The sequence below is a fragment of the Rattus norvegicus genome, chromosome 1 (genome assembly GCF_036323735.1).
Source record: "Rattus norvegicus strain BN/NHsdMcwi chromosome 1, GRCr8, whole genome shotgun sequence".
NCBI lineage: Eukaryota > Metazoa > Chordata > Mammalia > Rodentia > Muridae > Rattus > Rattus norvegicus.
Window position 1 is genome coordinate 23,446,859 of NC_086019.1, and position 15,787 is coordinate 23,462,645.

Below are 15,787 nucleotides of genomic sequence, written 5' to 3' on the forward strand. Positions count from 1 at the left end.
ATTTCCAAGAGGTACTCCCTGGCTTAATCCATAATGTCGAAATACAATTGGATGACACCGCAGGGTGCCCCCATTCCCACCCTTGCTTTGTTTTTCCATCCATTAAAAATGTTCAGATCCCAACCTGGCTGCCTCTCTGAGCTCTCAGAAAATAAAAGTTTTCATCTTTAAGCTTCTGTATCTGGAGTGAGTTTCTCGACTTCCACCCTGAAGCCAACAATACCACAATGTGTCCTTTTATTGAGCATCGCTGCAAGCTATACATTCTGGTGTTCTTGGTCTCTTTCCCTGTCCACAAGGGCATTGATTATGTCCCTGGCACCTATCTATGTAAGGTCGATCCTGAGAACGAATCCAGAAGGTATATCAGGGATTGTGCATGTAACCCAGTTGGCAGAGTGCTTGCCTAGCATGCACAAGGTCCAGGGTTCAATACCCAGTACACTGTGTAGTGGTGTACACATGCTAATCCTAGCACTTGGGAAGTTAGAGGCAAGAGGATTGGGAGTTCAAGGTTGTCCTGTTACTTGGTGAGATCTGTAACCCCCATGAGGTACTTGAGATCTTGTTTCAAAATTGTTTTGAATGAATACAACGAACAACTAGACAAGAATCATTTATTATTCTCTTAGAAAGGAAATGTAGCTACTACAATATGAAAACGAATCAGGAGGTACAAAGTTGACATTCTAACTTCAAGTAGCAGCAAGGATTTTCTGTGAAGTTAGAGGCAGTATTTCTCCAAGGTGGAGCACAGGGCTCTCGCTCGGCTGGGCAGAGGCAGGTGTTGCCCTGCCTCCTGATGGCACACATTTCCCAGGAGTATGAGGAGTCGTAAACACAATAAGCAAACAAATTATGGGACCAACACACAGATGTGCTAAGATCAGAAACAATGTTATGCAAATAATGTGTATAAGCCCAGATCACGGCCGGAAACATCGCAGGACCCAAGCGCATGCATCATTTTGCTTGGACCCACCATGCAACCATTTTTAGAAAAACTGAAAGCCAAGATATGCTCTGGAGTTTTTAAATGGCAGGCAGGAATTTTGCCTTTCCGATGAGTACAAACTTCAGTGCAGAAAAAGGCCATCTTTCAAAACTAATTTCATAAAACCATTCTCTCTATTTTATATGTTCAACGAAAATTAAATAGCTTCTTTTTTCTTTTCACTTATTGATTTTAAGAGGTACAGTCACAGCATCTGTGAACTTGGAGTGAAAAGGGAACACAAGAATCAGAAAACACAGACAGTCAATAAAAACACCCCAATGGGCAAGGTGGGTCCTTTAGAAACCCCGGCTTTTGTTGGTTTGCCCTTTCTCATAGATGTTCCAAAAGGCTGCCTTGGCAAACCAGCTTTCCAGAACTACACGAAGCACAGCCTGGCTCCAGGTCACGTAAAAGCAGCTTGACATCGCTGTGTGTGAGTGCAGGAAGTATGGATCTCTGCGTGGCACACAGGAAGCTCCTCCAGGCTGTGATCCTGGACACTGCACCTGTCTCTTGGTCTGGATCAATCCACTGCTTGCAAGGCTAGGTGTCATTGGGCAAGAGAGCAGCTTGTTCCTCCTCTGTGCCGAGGATGTTCTGAGCTTTAGATCTACAGTGCAGAGAAAACAGCCCTACTGGTTTTCTTAAGAAAACTAAACACAGTGGGTGGTAGCAGCTTTAATCCCAGCCTGGCAGATCTGAGTTCAAGGCCAGAGTTCATGGCCAGCCTGGTCTACATTGTGCATTCTAAGACAACCAAGGCTACACAGAGAAACCCTGTCCCAACTCCTAGTCCTGCTCCAATAGAAAATTAAACACTAAGTAACTACATCCCAACTCAAGACCCTCTTTGGACCTGTCTGTCAAATAGTGAGGCTTAGGATGCCCTGAAATTGAACAACAAGCAGGATGGAAAATAATACTTCTTTTCTATGCTCATGAACTGACTTCTTTTAAGAGGAAAAATGTCCAGCAGTTGACCATACCTTCTCATCGTTGAGTCCTCCCAGAGATAAAACAAGGCCATCGCAACACCCTTTAATGCAGTGAAACACATTGTCAAAGTCAGTCCTCCAAGTTGAGTATCTCCAAAGTGGAAGAAAACCCCACACATCCCTGGTTACTCACACTTAGCAGAGTCCATAGACCTTGTATAGCTGCTGCCCACTCGAAACCGATTTTCTCACACAGAAATCCACCCAGGATAGGTCCCATGAAAGCACTAATGTGGGGAGAAGAATGTGTGAATAGCTAACAGTGCAAAAATGATGCAGAACACTTGGGCTGGAGATGTGGCTCAGCGGTTAAGAGCACTGACTGCTCTTCCAGAGGTCCTGAGTTCAATTCCCAGCAACCACATGGTGGCTCACAACTATCTGTAATGTTATCTATCCTCTCCTAGTGTGTCTGAAGACAGCTACAGATGTACTCATATACATACATAAGTAAATCTTAAAAAAAAAAAAAGACGCAGGACTCCCAGTCACTGGTCTTCCCTTAAACTAGAACAACAAAGGCTAAACATACAGGGTGATTGCTGGGCATAAAGAATCCTAGGCCTGGGTGTGGCTCAGTATTGGAACACTGTTCACAGTATGTAAGGTCCTCATTTGATCCCCAGATCCAGGGCTGAGAAGGGGTAGAGGGAGGAGAGAGAGAGAGAGAGAGAGAGAGAGAGAGAGAGAGAGAGAGAGAATGATTCTTAAACATTTATAAAAGTGGAATTGTTGCTGTGAAGTCAGTGAGCTACACAACACAACAGCATGTGTTTAAAAGAGCCTTTCTGTTTTGGGTGTGAGGGATGCGCTACACAGCACAGCTCCCACGAAGGTCAGAGGACAGCCTTGTGGAATTGGTTCCCTTCCGAGTTCCCTCTTCATGTGGGTTCTTGGGACTGAGCTCGGTTCTCCAGGCTTGTGTGGCGATCGCTTTAGCTGCTCAGCCATGTCACTGCCCCACTCTCTGTTCTTTCTACTCTTTAATATCTGAGTCAGCTCAGGACAGAGTGTCACATTGCTACCATACAGTGCAGCGTCAGGTGTAGTAGAAAGTAGAAACGAGCAAACACCAGCAAGTGGATAAAGAGAGGAATGCGTTTGAGACGTCTCTCATATGCTTCTGCTACTTTTCAGTATCTCCCAAAGTGCTGTTCATGAGGGGGTCTTGGTCTAGTGTGAAATCTGCTGGCACACTAGACTTGGAATCACACGGTGTGAATTAGAATGCATGCTCTGCCCCGGTGAGCTTTTGCCCTAGGGAACCATCTGTACCTTAGAGACAGGGCTTTCTCAGGTGCAAATGGATTCACTTACCCAACTGACCACATGGCACCAAAAAGACCAGATACAAGTCCCAGCGTACTTATTCCGTCTTCAAACCCATTTGCGCTGTAGAGAGAAACGTGGACATAATCCATCGTGGAAGGGAGAACTGGAGAACTTGTATGGAAAGATTGTTCGGCTGATATACTAACGTAAACCAAGTATCATATGAAGAAACTAAAAATAAGAACATTTCATTTCCAAAAATTCAAAGCTAACAATGAGTGTGGGAGCCGGAGAAGTGACTCAGTGGAAATGTATGAGTCTCCTCGCACACCCGAGCACGCCCAGTTACTAGCACGAAACACACACCAACCATCCACAAAGAACACAGGCAGCCGAGGAGAGATGGGAGAAGGCGAGGTGGCTCTTTTGGCTCTCCCCAGGGAAGAGCAAACCAATTGCTTGCCAAGAGCCAAATGGTCATCTTTGAAAACATGTATACAAGTAACATCGCGGATAATGACTAGGTTTAGGAACATATGTGTACACAAGTGCATATATGCTTGCAATAACAATGAAAAAGGGGGACTGGATTGGAGAAGAGTGGGGGGATATGGGAGGGCTTGGAGAAAATAAGGGGGAGGGGGAAATATAATGATGTTATAATCTCAAAAATTAGCAAAGTAAATTTGAAGGCATCTTTAGAAAATAACTTAGCTACATTTGTATATTGGTAAGAATCATAACCCAGTTGCATTAAATGCTAACCAAGAATGTAACTGAGAAATTCTTGAAATAGGATGAAGGGACAAAGGCTGCTCTGAGAAAATGCAGAACCATTTGTCCTCTTTCCATCTCTGAGCAATGCCAGCACAGTCACAGACCTCAGTGTTCATGAATATGACCACTACACAAGGAACAACGGGCAAGGACGGACGGCTGGCCACCCAATGCTCTTGTATGGTTCTCCAGTCAACGGGGCCAACACTGAAACCTCTCCATTTGGTTCTGGGTTTTTAAAATTATTCACACACACACACACACACACACACGTACAAATGCACGTGTGCATAGCATACATGTGTGCACACGCACATGTACTCACACATGCACATGCACACGCGTGCACACACGTGCAAACACTACCTGAGTCATACAACAAGCCAAGCATCTCCCTTTAACCTACTCTAACTTACAGCATGTTGTCCCTATGCTATCACCAGTATGATCTCATTATTATTTATCTGATTTATATCACAGTATTTACATGCTATGAAATCACGAGGATTTACTATTGGGCAAACATCCTATGGGACAGAACAGTTGAGGTGAGACTGATGATCCCACCCCCATGCCCGTCACAACGCAGCTCTTCAGACAACAGAGAAACTTACTATGCACAACTGAGCATCTCTGGGAAGGTTGGGATGATGCTCATGCCAGCGGAGACCCCGTTTATAACTAACACCAGCACGAGAAGCCAGAGCTGACTGCAAAGAAGCACGGGGGAAACAAGGCGTTAGTATTTTAAGAGACAGAAACTTAAATCCAAGGAGGGCAGGGCCCTGCACAAATGGCTGGACTTCTTTGCCTGTCCCCGGCACTCAGAGAGAACTCACACTGGCACTTAGATCTCTGCTGCAAATGCAACTCGTGAATCATCTGAAGTCACTCCTGGTCACACATTCCACATACATGTGGTTAGTCATACATACTACATATCTGTAGCCACCTGGACACCTCACCATAACAACATCCTCACCATCCCAGTGCTGTTCATTTCAACCTTCTGTTAAACATGGGAAAGAAGGGGGAGGGTAAGGGAGGAGACTAAAAACTGTTATTCTGTGTGGGGCTTGGTCTAGGTACTTGACAGTCATTATGCATTTAAGTCTTGTCATTTCTGTATTGATTAGCTTTGAATTTTTTTAATAGTATTTCTTTATTTTGGAAGGGAGGTGAGCCGAGGTATGTGTGGCGAGGTCAGAGGGCAACAAGCGTGAGTCAGTTCTCCCCTTCCACCTTATAACTCCTGGAGTTAAATCCTGGAGAATTAACTCATTTCCATGCTTTGTGGCAAATATCTTAATGTGTTGAGCATGTTGCTGGCCCTGGTGTTTTTCTGTAGACAAGAAAGCTTAGGATCTTTTAAGTTAAATGAGTTGTTCAAGTTCTGCTACCCACTGACAAAGCCAAGATTCAAATCCAGGTCCAAGAGACTCCAAATTCACCCTCTTACTGTGACACTGTGTTTCATCCTAGAAGTATGCGAAAATGTCTCAGAGGCTCATTTTGTTTTGATAAATTTTAATAAATAAATTATAACAAATAAGCTTTAATGAGCAACTACTACATGCTAAGAATGACCAGGAAACAATAAAAGCCTCAGTCCCCCTCTCAGTGAATGAGAACAAAGAATTAAAAAAAGGGAAACTGTATCCTCTTAAGTATCAAGCATTTGCAACAAATGCTATTTTGAAATTATTCCAAACAACTGTGGGATTGAAACACAGGAGAAGGCAGATAAGAGGGTGCACGGTTATACTCCTAGCACTTGAAAGGAGTCCTGAGAATCATACGTTCAAAGCCAGGCTCAGCTAACAAAACAAGCAAACAATTTATAGTTAAGAATCAGCATTTTGACCCGCGGATCCCGGCCTGCAGCAGCTCTCTGCTCCCAAACCCCGTGGGAGAGAGACCTCACCGCCTGATCAGGTGGGCACTCCTGAGGCTGCAGAGCGGAGGAGACCACCAACACTGCCCACCCCTGCCCACATCCCTGGCCCAAGAGGCAACTGTATAAGGCCTCTGGGTTCCCGTAGGGGAGGGCCCAGGAGGGGCAGGACCCCTGCGCCTGAGACACCGCCGGAACCTGAAAGAAACAGACCGGATAAACAGTTCTCTGCACCCAAATCCCATGGGAGGGAGAGCTAAACCTTCAGAGAGGCGGACACGCCTGGGAAACCAGAAGAGACTGCACTCTGTGCACATCCAGACGCCAGAGGAAAACACCAAACGTCATCTGGAACCCTGGTGCACGGAGGCTCCCGGAAAGAGCGGTGCAGATCTTCCCTGTTGCTGCCGCCGCGGAGAGGACTTAGGCAGTACCCCACGAGCAAACTTGAGCCTTGGAACCACAGGTAGGACCAACTTTTCCCCTGCAAGAAACCTGCCTGGTGAACTCAAGACACAGGCCCACAGGAACAGCTGAAGACCTGTAGAGAGGAAAAACTACACGCCCGAAAGCAGAGCACTCTGTCCCCATAACTGACTGAAAAAGAGGAAAACAGGTCTACAGCACTCCTGACACACAGGCTTATAGGACAGTCTAGCCACGGTCAGAAATAGCAGAACAAAGTAACACTAGAGATAATCTGATGGCGAGAGGCAAGCGCAGGAACCCAAGCAACAGAAACCAAGACTACGTGGCATCATCGGAGCCCAATTCTCCCACCAAAGCAAACACGGAATATCCAAACACACCAGAAAAGCAAGATCTAGTTTCAAAATCATATTTGATCATGATGCTGGAGGACTTCAAGAAAGACATAAAGAACTCCCTTAGAGAACAAGTAGAAGCCTACAGAGAGGAATCGCAAAAATCCCTGAAAGAATTCCAGGAAAACACAATCAAACAGTTGAAGGAATTAAAAATGGAAATAGAAGCAATCAAGAAAGAACACATGGAAACAACCCTGGACATAGAAAATCAAAAGAAAAGACAAGGAGCTGTAGATACAAGCTTCACCAACAGAATACAAGAGATGGAAGAGAGAATCTCGGGAGCAGAAGATTCCATAGAAATCATTGACTCAACTGTCAAAGATAATGTAAAGCAGAAAAAGCTACTGGTCCAAAACATACAGGAAATCCAGGACTCAATGAGAAGATCAAACCTAAGGATAATAGGTATAGAAGAGAGTGAAGACTCCCAGCTCAAAGGACCAGTAAATATCTTCAACAAAATCATAGAAGAAAACTTCCCTAACCTTTTAAAAAAAGAGATACCCATAGGCATACAAGAAGCCTACAGAACTCCAAATAGATTGGACCAGAAAAGAAACACCTCCCGTCACATAATTGTCAAAACACCAAACGCACAAAATAAAGAAAGAATATTAAAAGCAGTAAGGGAAAAAGGTCAAGTAACATATAAAGGCAGACCTATCAGAATCACACCACACTTCTCGCCAGAAACTATGAAGGCCAGAAGATCCTGGACTGATGTCATACAGACCCTAAGAGAACACAAATGCCAGCCCAGGTTACTGTATCCTGCAAAACTCTCAATTAACATAGATGGAGAAACCAAGATATTCCATGACAAAACCAAATTTACACAATATCTTTCTACAAATCCAGCACTACAAAGGATAATAAAGGGTAAAGCCCAACATAAGGAGGCAAGCTATACCCTAGAAGAAGCAAGAAACTAATCGTCTTGGCAACAAAATAAAGAGAATGAAAGCACACAAACATAACCTCACATCCAAATATGAATATAACAGGAAGCAATAATCACTATTCCTTAATATCTCTCAACATCAATGGCCTCAACTCCCCAATAAAGACATAGATTAACAAACTGGATTCGCAATGAGGACCCTGCATTCTGCTGCCTACAGGAAACACACCTCAGAGACAAAGACAGACACTACCTCAGAGTGAAAGGCTGGAAAACAACTTTCCAAGCAAATGGTCAGAAGAAGCAAGCTGGAGTAGCCATTCTAATATCAAATAAAATCAATTTTCAATTAAAAGTCATCAAAAAAGATAAGGAAGGACACTTCATATTCATCAAAGGAAAAATCCACCAAGATGAACTCTCAATTCTCATCTTCGATTGGTTTATATACAAGTGTGCAATTTCTAGGCTTGAAAGTAAAATGATGCTATCTGGTGCTGGATAGAGGAGCCTTATTTTTTATTATGGCAGCTTGCTATTTTTGTAACATGGTGATTTGGTTGAACACAATAAAGTACAGTAGTAACTGAAAAAAAAAAAAGATAGATTTCCCAGACCAGGTCAGGACTTCATAGAGAAATATTGTCCCAAAAAACCAATAATAATAATAATAATAATAATAATAATAATAATATAATAACAACAACAACAAAAACAACAACAACAATGATAATTACAAGATCGCTATACTGATGGAAACGGAAATGCTGTTAAAAGAAATTAAAGAACATCAAATGAACAGACAGCCATTCAGAGTCTACCCATACTAAGCACTCAATGCTGTTAAAAATGGCAACTTTCTTTTTTGGCAACTCCTGACAGTTGTAGCCGCACATTTAGCTCTCCCTCTCCCTGCCCGCCCTCTGCCTCAAAAGCACAGTATCAAGACTGCACTCCAGAGGCAGAGGCAGGTGGATCTATCTAAGGGCAGCCTACTCTACAGAGTGAGCTTCCTGTCAACGAGGGCTACACAGAGAGATCCTGTCTCAAACAAACAAAAACCAACCAACCAAAACAAAAACCCCAAAACCAACAAATAAAAAGTTGTAGTAAAATACTAAAAAAAAAAAAAAAAGAATCAGCATTTTTCTCATTTGATAAAGATTTCATGTGTTACGATTTGCTTACAACACTGACAACTCCTAGTAAATAAGGCTCTGTCAGTCAGGCAAACGGTCCAGTCCAGTCCTGAGAGGCTCTGTCAGTCAGGCAAACGGTCCAGTCCAGTCCTGAGTCAAGGTCATTGTTAAAATAGCAGTGTCCACAGTACCAAGCCATTTAAAAAGTTAATTCCTCTCTCTCCAAAAACGTGGAGGACAAGAAATGTTACCTTTTAATGTGCAGAAGGGGTATAGGTCCTAAGAGCATGTAGCAGCCAGCTGTGATTAAGTTTCCAAAAACCAGAAACCATTTCCTTAGATTCTAGTAGAGAAAAAGAATTTAAAGCTTAAACAGAATGACCCTCTGTAATCGAACAATTTTTTAAAAAAATTACAGTAATAACATTCGAAAATCCCAATCCACTGAAACAAATGAAGTTATGCATTTAAGAGAAAATCGGTAGATGATAAACTTTAGGGCAAGGAGGGTATTTTGCAAGATAAGGGTAGGAGTCCCATAGGGAGGGAGCTCACCACAGATCTGCACATCATGAACTATTACAAATAGGGAAGAATGTGCCTGTGCCTTTCTTTTTGAAGCAAGGTCTTGCAATATAGCCCTGGCTGGCATCAAACTAATTTTCTCTTAGTCCTCTTGCCTCTCAGGAGCTGGGTGACTGACATTTGCCACCGTGATGTCTGGCTTAAGGTTATGTCTTCACATTTAGCTCCAAAGGCTGAGATGTGGTTAAAAGTTCTTTCGATATAGTTCCAAATCAAAGTCATTGGGTTTTTTTTTTTGTTGTGGTTGTTTGTTTGTTTGTTTTTTGGGAGGTATTTTTTTATTTGAAGTTTGGGTGTTGGGGGTGTGATTTTTTGAAGCAGGGTTTTCCTCTGTAGCCCTGGCTATCCTGGAACTCCTCTGTAGACCAGGCTGGCCTTGAACTCACAGAGATCCACCCACCTCTGCCTCCTAAGTGCAGGGTTTAAAGGCACACGCCACCACTGCCCGGCCAAAGTCATTGTTGAACTATTAATACATATACTACTAACGCTGTATTGGTCCTCCTCCACAGGACGCACGCACATTTGTTCCCAGCACCTATGTCAGGTCCAGGAGAGCCAATGCCCGCTCCTGGTCTCTGAGGTCACCCTTATACCTGTGGCATACATGTCCACAGACACAAACAAGAATGAAGGTAGAACTTGTTTAAAAAGAAAATATCATCCTTTTGAGACTTGGGTTACAGGTTGGAGAGATGGCTCAGGGGTTAAGAGCACTGACTGCTCTTCCAGAGGACCTGAGTTCAATTCCCAGCAACCACATGGTGGCTCACAACCATCTGTAATGAGATCTGATGCCCTCTTCTGGTGTGTCTGAAGACAACTACATTGTACTCATATATAATAAATAAATAAATCTTGAATTAAAAAAAGAAACTTGGGTTACTAATTGAATCCCCATTTTATATCTATCTATCTATTTATAGATAGATATTGATAAATGTATGTGCAAAGCTAAAAAATACAAAATGTAAGCAGTAAGGCCTCAGAAGCAGCCGAGGAAATGTGAGGTCTGGTTAACGGTGCTGCTTCTGCATTTCAGTCATGCAGATCGAATGGGTTAGGCCAAACTGGTGGGGAGTAGAAGGGATTCTTTTCAAGATGGCTACTGAATGACTAAATGGTGGGTGCACATTTACAGGGCCTCGTCTCAGACTCACTAAGTCAGAATCTCCCTGTAACCGTTTCTCAATCTGATCAAATCAATAACTTTTAAGACTCTGCCTTTGTTATCAGGATTGGGGTTTTTGTTTTATTTTATTTTGTTTGGTTCATTAAGGAAGCTTTAGAAAGTATAAGTCAGGCTTGTCTTATCAATGACAGACTGCAATCCTAGCTTAGGGAAGTTTGAAGCAAGGGGACCGAATTCCAGACCAGTCTGAGCCATATAGTGAGGCCCTCACTTAAAAGAAAAGAAGAAGAAGAAGAAGAAGAAGAAGAAGAAGAAGAAGAAGAAGAAGAAGAAGAAGAAGAAGAAGAGGAGGAGGAGGAGGAGGAGGAGGAGGAGGAGGAGGAGGAGGAGGAGGAGGAGGAGGAGGAGGAGGAGGAGGAGGAGGAAGAGGAAGAGGAAGAGGAAGAGGAAGAGGAAGAGGAGGAGGAAATTTCATAGTCTATCATTTGCAGGAGCTTTAGCATCAGACTCATTTTCACTGAAATATTGAACTTGTGTCCACCACAGCAACAACTGAGGCTGGGAGACACTGGATTCTCTCTCTCACAGCTGAAGATGTCAGCTTTAAGCAATGGAGCTTCGGGACTCTGAGGAAGTAACTACAGATCTAAACATGCAAAAGCAACTCAAGCGTAAATCAGTGTACGTACAGGCATCTTATCACTGAGTAGACCAAACAGCGGCGAAGAGATGGCGTAGGATAGAGACAGACCCAGGAAGACCAGTCCCACGTATCCAGTCGACAAACTGAACTGGAAAAGAAATGCCATGTTAACGTCGAACGCTACATCTCTCTTTAAAGTAAACATCCCCCCCTTCCCTCCTCTGCCTGAGCTCTGTTAACAGAAGTCTGTCAGTTGTGTGGATCGCTGTCCATGGCTGTGCCTAGGGAACAGTGTGAAGGGGGAGATTGTAGCTCATTCTGGTTCTTGGTTTCAGAACATCCTGGAAGGGAGGCTGCAGGAGAACACAGGACTCTCATGAGAGCAGCCAGGAAGCAGCTTGTGCTTGCTGGCTTTCTCCTTTCTTCCTGCTTTACTCCAACATTCAGGGCACCCCACCTAGGTAGTGCTGTCTGCAATAACCTCAAGCCTTACCAAGAGATGCACCTTACTAATTTCTTAGGTACTTTTCTATGTAATCAAATTATCAATCAAGACAACTGGAGGGAGGGATATCCCACAACAGCAAAAGCTGTTGCCTGTCCATGGGATTTGCCCTTCTAGCTGGGCTGCCTTGTCTGGTCTTAGAGGGATGCACCTAGCCTCACAGATCAAGGGGATAACCGGGATGGGGGGAGACCAGCTTAGAGGAGAAGGGGAAGAGGGAGGAAGGAAGGATTGTGGGAGGGGGTGACAGGGAGGGGGTGACAGGAGGGGGCAGTGAACAGGATGTAAAGTGAATAAATGAAAAAATAAAATTTAATAAAAATGAAAAAAGAAGAGGTGGGGAAAGAATTAGGAGAAAGGGTAGGGTGCTTTATATGGGGGAATATATTAATAATAGAATATATATTAGTATGATATTTTTATATAATAAAATTTGTTTGTTTTTATAATAATATTTGGGATTAAAAAAGATTAGCTTTAATCGAATTCTCTTTAACTTTTTCTCACCTTGTACATGGGTAAATACTTTTTTCTAAGGAGGAAAAAGAAATTCCAACCACCTATCAGAAGTTTTATTTTGTAGCATTTGATGTTAAACATTTCATTCCTACAAACTGTTACATTTTCATATACAGTATTTCTCAAATTTTATGTATGCAAAAAAAAAAGTTCCACACAGAACTTACTTATTAAAGGATGTTCTTGGATCCTAGCCCTAGGTATGGTTTTTGGGGACCAGGTTCAGTGCAAGAAAGGGTATGTCGTGTGAAAAGCAAAACAGCTTTCCTTTCTCCTAGTCTGTAGTCTAGACCATCGTCATCTGATTATATCAAATAGCTAAAAATAAAGTGCACCAGGAGACTTCTGGGAGAGAGAGAAGGACAACTCACATCAGAAGACCTAGTGACCTAGGTACCTAGTGACCTAGTGACCTAATGACCTAGTGACCACTCCTAATGCCTCATTACAACTCACACGAGTAGGGAAAAGGTGACCTAGTTGGTAGCATGGAAGATACCCACATAGATGGCACAGACCTGAAACAACGTGAGCACGGTCTTGGGTAGAGGGAGATGATGCACTGGACGCTGGGGGGAGATTGTTTTTTCTTAGTGGATCAGACCCCAGATCACAGAGCCGCACCCCTCAAAGAACAACACTGATTGAAGACGGTCTTCCCCAGAGGGCAGCTCCCTGTCTACCTCCTTCTCACCACTAAAACTCTTCTCCTAAGGAGCCTGGGGCACAAAATCATGGCCACTGTGGCCGAGCAGTGCTTACCTTCTTCATGACAAAGAGAGACAGGGTCGGGTCGAGGAAGCCGAAGCAGGAGCTGAGAGAGATGATCACGAAGGCTATAAGACCGATCTTGGGTAAGGTGACAAGTTTCCAGAAGGACTGTTTCCCTGCATCGGACTCTTGGGGTTAAAAATAAAAACAGATACATTGTAGCAATTAACATTTCTTAGCGTTACCTTTTAACTTACTTTGAGGGCAAAGCTGGTAAGACTTTATGTAGCATATAAAAACAATTGTACTGTGGAGTTGTCTGAAACAGTATCATCTACATCAGCTTCTAAACTCTTCCTCTTTAGAACCCACAGTGCATTTTATTTAGAAGACTGACTTTTATCCTCGTATCCTGGCGTGGTAAGGTATGCCCGCCATCTCAGCATGTGGGAGGTTCAGGAATTCATTTCATCCTTGGCTACATAGTAAGAGAAGTCAACCTGGCTATGTAAGCCTCATCTCAAAAGACAAACAAAACAAAACCCCAAAATAAAAAAAAATATTCCTCAGCTTTTCAAATACAAATAGAATCCAGTGGAATCAGTGTGCAGGGAGGTTTTTAAGTTACAATCTAGAAGTAAGGCCTTTTGGATGGGACAGTGGAATGAACAGCTGTAGAGAAAGCGCCATCCAAGCTTTGAGCTCTGTCAGGGAAATGTGCGCATGCGTGTGTGCACACACGTATGTGTATGTGTGTCAATGTGTATGTGTCTGTGTGTCCATGTGTCCGTGTGTGTGTGTGTGTGTGTGTGTGTGTGTGTGTGTGGTTAAGGAAGGCTTCTCATTTGTTTTCTAAAACAAGACCGGGGTTATTTTTATGAGTGCAAAATAAACATTGTATCAAGAGGCTAGAAGTCAGTGTTATTGTGTAAACTACTTTTATCATTTAGGATCACTTCTCCCAGTCTCCTAATCCACGCTCATGCCTATCTGAGTATCAGGCATGGCTACCTGAACACCTCCAGTCAGAGCAGATGACTGATTTACTCTCTCTCTACTAAGTTTCAACACGGAACTCAGTCCTGAGACAGCCAGCAAGCGCTCTGAACCTCACAGCTGTCTCTGCAGCCCTCCACACATTCTTAAAGACTCAGGAGCAGAAGCCCTGGAAAAGGAACATTGACTGTGGGCACCACCTAAAACAGATTAATCGGTCTAAAAACACCCACGGAGTTCATCAGAGAGCGAAGCTCAGACACTTGGTGTAAAGTTCTGTCACCTGTCTTTCAGGAGCTTGGTTAGAATTGATTACTGTGAGTCAGGCGGTGGTGGCACACACTTTTAATCCCAGCATTCCTGAGGCAGAGGCAGGTGGATCTCTGTGAGTTCCAGGCCAGCCTGGTATACAGAGAGAGTTCCAGGTCAGCCAGGGCTACACAGAGAAACATTGTCTCAAAACACAAACAAACAAAAAGAGAGAGGGAGAGAGAGAGGGAGAGAGAGAGAGGGAGAGAGGGGGAGAGAGAGAGAGAGAGAGAGAGAGAGAGAGAGAGAGAGAGAGAGAGAGAGAGAGAGAGAGAGAGAGAGAGAAGAAAAAGAATTGATTACTGTGACCCTGGACAGAGACCTCTCTAGCTGTGACCATGACACTCCACTGAGGGACAGGATTATCCCTCATAGATTCCCGTTTTCCTCACGGCATCTGTCATCATGCCTCACAATAACCATGTGTATACAATGTCTAAAAATTTAAAGAGGGGACAAACTTCTGCTGTTTTAAGTAATATTCTCAGGGAAATATTCGGAATAGACAGCCTGCCTGCTAGTCAAAAACCGCTGTATTTTACTTTAGAGGGGAAATAGTGCCATCTTGTGGTAAAATCAGGTATTGCCATCAGGTGGTTGATCTGTAGTGGATTTTGAACTGTAAGAATTTGAATTGAAAATGACAAGAGATGGGCTAGAAAGATGGCTCAGCAAGTTAAGAGCAGTCACTTCTCTATAAGAGGAGCAGAGTTCTGCTTCCAGTACCCATGTCAGGTACAGTATCACATTCACCTGTACATCCAGCTCCAGGGGATCCTATGTCTCTGCACACACACACACACACACACACACACACACACATCCTCACATACACACACACACCCTCACACATACACACACACACCCATCCTCACACACATATCTCACACACACATCCTCACACACACACACATACACACACACCCTCACATCCTCACACACACACACCCATCCTCTCACACACACACACATCCACACACATACACACACACATCCTCACACACACACACATACACACATCCTCACACAAACACACACACACATCCTCACACATCCTCACACACACACACACACACACACACACACACACACACACAAACACACAATTTAAAATGATAAAAATAACCAGGCACAGGAGTACATGCCTTTAAGCCCAGAAATTGAGAGAGAGAAAGAGGCTGTTAGAGTCTAAGTTTGAGGCCATCCTGGTTTTCAAGAAAGACAGCCAGGGCTACATACACATGCATGCTTGCACACATAAACACACAGAGACCAAAAACAGCAAATAATATAATATTAAAATAAAAATACTTTAATTATAAAACCTTTATTTTAGTCTGTTACATTTCTTGTGTATACAGAAAGCATAATCCGTTATAATTTATGGCTCAGTGGTTAAGAACACTTGCTGCTCTTGCAAAAGATACAGGTTCAGATCCCAGTGCCCACACAGCAGCTCACATCCATCTCTAACTCCATTTTCAGGGGATCTAATGCCCTCTCTTTCTGAACTCTGTGGGCACCAGATGTGCACATGGTCACAGATGTACACACAGTCAAGAACTCACACATAAAATGAAAT

The 15,787-nt window shown here is 43.4% G+C and overlaps 1 protein-coding gene across 2 annotated transcripts in view; it reads right to left on the reverse strand.

Annotated features, from left to right (window-relative positions):
- Positions 1 to 603: 603 nt before the first annotated feature.
- The window catches only part of Slc18b1 (solute carrier family 18 member B1), a 42,582-nt gene continuing 27,398 nt past the window's right edge, over positions 604 to 15,787 (reverse strand). Inside the window, exons 7-14 of one of the 2 annotated variants that reach the window (NM_001400828.1) lie at positions 12,952 to 13,088; positions 11,212 to 11,313; positions 9,057 to 9,148; positions 4,656 to 4,751; positions 3,310 to 3,384; positions 2,126 to 2,219; positions 1,984 to 2,033; positions 604 to 1,607 (exon numbers count right to left, since the gene is read on the reverse strand). In NM_001400828.1, the coding sequence (NP_001387757.1) occupies positions 1,541 to 1,607; positions 1,984 to 2,033; positions 2,126 to 2,219; positions 3,310 to 3,384; positions 4,656 to 4,751; positions 9,057 to 9,148; positions 11,212 to 11,313; positions 12,952 to 13,088 (713 nt within the window). In that variant the 3' untranslated portion in view covers positions 604 to 1,540. Of the gene's footprint in view, positions 1,608 to 1,983; positions 2,034 to 2,125; positions 2,627 to 3,309; positions 3,385 to 4,655; positions 4,752 to 9,056; positions 9,149 to 11,211; positions 11,314 to 12,951; positions 13,089 to 15,787 lie in introns of those variants that run through there. The other variant, XR_010053972.1, reaches the window with a different exon arrangement.